This window comes from Schistocerca gregaria, chromosome 3, assembly GCF_023897955.1.
Source record: "Schistocerca gregaria isolate iqSchGreg1 chromosome 3, iqSchGreg1.2, whole genome shotgun sequence".
NCBI lineage: Eukaryota > Metazoa > Arthropoda > Insecta > Orthoptera > Acrididae > Schistocerca > Schistocerca gregaria.
Window position 1 is genome coordinate 414,950,388 of NC_064922.1, and position 6,000 is coordinate 414,956,387.

A 6,000-nucleotide genomic window follows, 5' to 3' on the forward strand; every position below is an offset into this window, starting at 1 on the left:
TTATCAACTGAGATGTTCTTAAATTTCTTGCTTGTTTTTGTGTGCTTGTATAGTTTAATTCTCAAAATAGTTGTGTTTTTGTACTTGAAAGGGCAGTCTCACAGATTTAGTATCTTTATAGACTACATACACACACTGTATAGCACATTTGTTACTTGCTTTGAAAGCCCTGTATGCATTGGTCACAGCAGTCAGCCACCAGGCTCCATCGGTGACTCGAGGACAGTAGTAAGTCACATAATTAGCTTTTTCTGTTTGTTTTCATAATTTAATTCTTAAATTGATGGTAGTAGGATAGATAGGGTGTGTGCATGCTGTGTGTGGACACAGGAGCAGCTGGTCACAGTTTGCAGTCGTGTTCAGCCGTGCCCCGGTGTGTAGCAGTGGCAGAGCATCTGGTGTGTCCCATGGAACACCTCAGATGTTGCTTGTTTTGCCCACAGGCTCTGCTGCCGAGGCACCTCACAGCGTGTCTGTTGCAGGGGAATCAGTGTTAACTGCAGGATGAGTGACAGATTGTAACAGATTCGTGGCACTGGAGGCGGGGAACTGTTTGGCCTCGCCCATTCACCCTTTGAGTGAGCAGGTGCCAGCTTCCTCGGCAGGGTCCAAGCAGGCACATGGGGGAGGGATTTACTAGTTATTGTGAGTTCCAATGTTTGGCAAATTATGGAGCCCTGTAGGGAAGTGGTGTCGAGGACTGGAAAGAAAGTCACTGTGGACTCAACATGTGTGCAATTGGGGGGAACCTCATTGGAGATGAGGAGGAGGCCCTGCCTGCATCTATCGAGCCCATGCAGGGGCAGTCATTTGTAAGTTATGACTCACATCAGAACCAGTGACCCCTGTCACTTGTGTTCTCAGGCGATCCTCAGTTTGTACATTCGGATGGCGAAAGTGGTGAAGACTGAGAATTGATTGGGTTTCTTTGGTTGTGAGCTGAGCGGAGGGTCTCGCCGAAAGGCTCCATCGATTCTGTGATGGCCAGGCAGCAAATCTCTGGACCTGTGCTATGGGATGGTGACCTATAGGGCTCCCTTTATAGTCGAGTGTGTACTATGCAAAGCAGTAGTTTTGGTGTCCTCTGATGAATGCTAGCCAATCAATAAGTGCAGAGAGCAAAGTCGCACGATGCCAAAAGTAAAGGCACTTTAACAGTTAATATTTTAACAACAAACCATTGGAAGTATTTCTAACGAAGTTGTTATATACAAATTATTCTCGGAACCGAGACCTGGCCGAAACTTGAAGTAGAAAACTCTGCAATATTTTGTGAGGCATGGAATGTTCATCAAAAGGACAGATTGCACACCATAAGGGGGCGAGTGTTCATTGCTGTTTACAAAAATATTGTATCTATCAAGGTCTAAATTGAATCCGACTGAAGTTATCGGGATTTGAATAGCAGACCTAGGTGAACTAAAGTTGATTATCGGAAATTTCTACTGTCCAAACTATTCCACAGTAACAGCTACAGAACCATTCAAAGAAATTTTACCAGCAATAGTGCATAAATATCCAAATCGTGGAATATTAGTTGGAGGCAACTTTAACCTACCAAGTATAGACTGGGACATGTATGGAGTTTTGCAGATGATATGGACAGACAGTTTTGTGAAGCACTTCTGAAAGTGCTTTCCGAAAATGGTCATGAACAGCTAGTTAGACCTTTTACTACAAACAGACTTGACCTTATCGACAATGTCAGTCTAGAGACAGGGTTCAGTGATCATGATGTCATCATAGCGGTAAAAGTTGCTCAAGTTAATGAATCTGTCAAGTTGTATAGGAAAGTATTTATGCTACAAAGGACATACAAACAGTCGTTAGCATCCCACTTCGACAGGGAATGGATGGCATTTAGTTCCAATATGACAGACATAGAGGAATTATGGGCAGAGTTTAAATTGCTTGTAAATTGCTCCATGGATAAGTATGTGCTGAGTGAATGGTTTAAGGACAGAATAGACCTACTATGGTATAATAATAAAATTGGGAAAATAGTGAGGAAGCAGAGATTGTTGCACTTTCAGTTAAAAGGGAACACACTAATATTGCCAGACAAAAGTTGAAATTCTTGTGTCTGTAAGATCAGTGCTTGAAGCATCCAACTACCACTGTCATATCTTAGCAAAAGATCTTGTCAAGAAAGTTCTGGTCTTATGTAAAGACACTAAGGATTCTATCCAGTCACTAGTGCACCAGTCTGGTGTGGTAATAGAAGACAGCAAAAGGAAAGCTAAGGTCTTAGCATTTGTGTTTAAGAACTCATTGGATTGTATGGACATACCTTCATTTGACTGTTTTACAGATTCCCCAATGGAGGACACAGTGATAAGCTTCCCTGACCTAGAGAAGCAACTGAAAGAATTCAAAACAAAATGAGTCGCCAGGTCTGGATGGAATCCCAGTTCAGTTTTGCAAAGAAAACTCGACGGCACTGGCCCCTGACTTAGCTTGCATTTATTTTGAATCTGTCACCTAGCGCAAAGTCCTAAGTGACTGGAAAAGGCACAGGTGACTGCTGTATATAAGAAGCATAAAAGAACTGACTTTCTATATTGCAGAGGAATATCCGTAACTTCAGTTTGCTGCAGAACTCGTTAACATACTGTCAGTTTGAATATAATAAAATTCCTTGAGATGGAAAAGCTGCTGCCCTCAAATCAGCACAGATTTAGTAAGTGTTGTTGGTTTGAAACTCAGTTTGCCCTTTTTTCCACATGACATATTGTGGACTATGGATCAAGGGCAACAGGCAAATTCTATATTCCTAGATTTCTGGAAAGTGTTGGACACAATGGCCCACTTCAAACTGGTAATGAAGTTATGAGCATACAGAACAGGTCCCCAGATCTGTGTGTGTCTCGAAGATGCCTCGAGTAACAGGACACAGTACATTGTCCTGAATGGCAAAGATTCATAAGAAGCAAGGGTATCATCAGGAGTGTGCCAGAGAAGTGTAATAGGACCGCTATTATTCTCTATGTGCGTAAATGATCTGACAGACAGGGTGAGCAGCAATCTGGCTATTTGCTGATGATGCTGTGGTGTTTGGGAAGCTGTCATCGTTCTGTGACTGTAGGAGGATACAAAATGGCAAAATTTCTAATTGGTGTGACGTCTGGCAGCTAGCTCTAAATATAGAAAAATGTAAGTTACTGCAGATGAGTGGAAAAAAAATTCCTTGCTGTTCAATACAGCGTTAGTAGTGTGATACTTGACACAGTCACGTTCTTTAAATTTCTGGTCCTAACATTTCACAGCTACATGAAAAGGAATGAGCATGTAATGATGGTAGTAGGGACGGTCATGGTCAACTTCGGTTTATTGGGAGAATTTTAGGGAAGTGTAGCTCATCTATAAACAAGAAAACGTATAGAAAACAATGTGACCCATTCTTGAATTCTGCTTAAATGTGTGGGATGCCCAATAGGTGAGATTAAAGGAAGACATAGAAGCAATTCAGAAGCACGATGCTAGGTTTATTACTGGTAGGTTTGATCAGTGCACAAGTATTTCAGAGATGCTTAGCGAACTCGGATGGGAATCCCTGGAGGGAAGATAATGTTATTTTCACAAGCCACTATTGAGAAATTTGAGAACCGACATGTGGGACTGACTGCCGAACAGTTCTGTTGCCACCAACATACATTTTGTGCAAGGATCATGAAGATAAGAGTAAAGAAATCAGGGCTCGTTGGAGGCATAAGACAGCTGTTTTTGCCTCGTAGAACAGGAAAGGAAAAAGAACTGATACGCAGTTAAAGTTTCACATATATTGGGCATTGCTTGACATGAGTGATTGGTATGGTACAAATTTATGATTATCAGTGACCATATTCTCAATGACCCAACTTTTGTAACATGTTAATGAAAGTGAGTAAATGACTAAACAAAAATTGGTCTTCTTGCATTCCACAGTTATGTTTTAATATTTAGGGTAAAGAATCTTTGAATAGTAATAAGAATGAGCAATAGAGGAGCAGCTGGTGCAGACCACAGAGAGACGTAATTTAAAATTATGATTTTAGAGTTTCTGAATGTTCATGCACCGGAGGAAGCCAGCACAAAAAAATGTATAATGACATGTTGAATGTTGAGGCATACTAATTCTCCTTTCCCCACACGTGTAATCAACATGCCAGCTTTACTGGTTGAAGAAAAGATTATGAAAGAAGATATTACTTTGTTTTGTATTGCCTAATTACTGTCATTTTCTTTTTCTCAAGCATTTCGTGTCTTAACTAGCTGTAGGGAAATTACATTTCACATGAAGATAACAGTACTAATTTCAGCTAAGGTAAAAGTTTTTCTTTCCTTTCTTGTCATTAATATTCTCGTGTATGTTGTTTCAGATTTGAAAGAGTACTGGGACCATGTGCAGATATTTTGAAGAGAAATATTACACAGTACAACAGCTTTGTATCCTTATCTGTTTAATGGTGCTGCAGTTGGAATTGTAGGTTTAATAGCTTGACATTCACTGGCAGTATTAATGTGCCTGTTATAATGTCTCAAACAAATAAAACTTAAATTTACTTACGATTTGCTAATTACAAGTTCGTAAAAAGAAGCTCAAACTTTTTAATGTAGGCGAATATATACTGCATGTGAAACTCTGATGAATGTTTTTCCCCTATTTTCCATACTTCATGCAAAAAAGCTGCTTAATTTGCTTACACAACAATTTCAAACAAATACAGACTAGTGCAACTGAATGTGCATTTGTTTTTTTGTTTTTCTCTGAAGATGGAAAAAAATATTTATGTACATTAAAAGAAACTTTTGTTATAAGATAACTGGGTAAGAGGTTGTTGAATGCAGTTTTTTTTTGTTTTTTTTTTTAGGATAAGGAATTTTAATCATATAAAATATTACAAATTAAAAATATCATATTTATTGACAAAGTTATAAAAGCCCTATGTATGTACATTTTCAAGAAATAAAGTTTTCAGCCATTGAATGAATGAAAATTATTACATTCTAGCAGTCTTGTAACATCTTTATATGTAATTCTGGATTGAGCTTGGATGTTTTTTTCCATCATCATACCTGTAAAATAGCAATTTTATACTGTTTTACGTTTTTTGTATGTGTTAGTCATGTGCATAAGTTAGTGAGGTTGAAATTCTATCAGTGGACAATAAGTAGCTCATACAGTCTCCATTCCTATATAAAATCAGTAAGTTATATTAGAGCAGTCAGAATCAGTTCTAGTTCACTTACAATTTTTGCTGCACTCATATCTCACCATGTCTCCAGCAAGGTAGCTAGCAACATTAAGTGTTTAGGGAAATCCATGAAAACCTAAATCTGGATGACTAGACTGAGATTTGCTACCACTGGGCCATCTTGCTCGATGTACCTGCAACGAGTAAAGATGCACATACATGAACATTTATGCTCCACACATTCCAAACCACGTGTTCATAATCCAATACCATAACTTCATTGCTCTGTGAACTTTGTTACTCTTAGCAACTGGAAAAACCTATTCACCCTTTTCTTTTGCATTTCATGTATCACAAAGTCACATGCTTGGAATTGTGAAATGAATGCTGAAAACATGCAATGAAAAACTCCCATTTATTTTTATCCCAACTGCAAAAATAAAATTCCTTCTTGCAATAATTAAAGGATTAGGAGCAGGTAGGAATTTCCTAAATAGTATTTCAGTGATGTTGAAGATGCTATTGAAATACAGCCCACCATACATCACCAATTTTTGGCACTGATATTTATGGAAGTGTTGTATTATGCGTGATTTACGTGCAACGCGTTAGAAGAAAGAGAAATTTTTCAAAATGTCAACTGCCTGGAAACACGGAAGATTCCTCATGCACGTGGGAAAATTGCATTCATTGAGTATAATAGAGGCTGTTTTAATTAAATGTTTTCTATGTCTCTATGAAAAATATCATCCCGCAACTTAAGTTAAAATGTCGAAAGCACATCCAATGATCAATCCCCTCACAGTTTGGTATTTTGTCACCCACC

The 6,000-nt window shown here is 38.6% G+C and overlaps 1 protein-coding gene across 4 annotated transcripts in view; it reads left to right on the forward strand.

Moving 5' to 3' along the window:
- Positions 1-4,966, forward strand: part of LOC126355089 (cAMP-dependent protein kinase type I regulatory subunit) — a 267,006-nt gene extending 262,040 nt beyond the window's left edge. For all 4 annotated transcript variants that reach the window (XM_050005279.1, XM_050005280.1, XM_050005282.1 and 1 more), the window contains exon 6: positions 4,359-4,966. In XM_050005279.1, coding sequence (XP_049861236.1) covers positions 4,359-4,443 — 85 coding nt within the window. In that variant the 3' untranslated portion in view covers positions 4,444-4,966. The remainder of the gene's footprint in view (positions 1-4,358) is intronic.
- Positions 4,967-6,000: the final 1,034 nt, after the last annotated feature.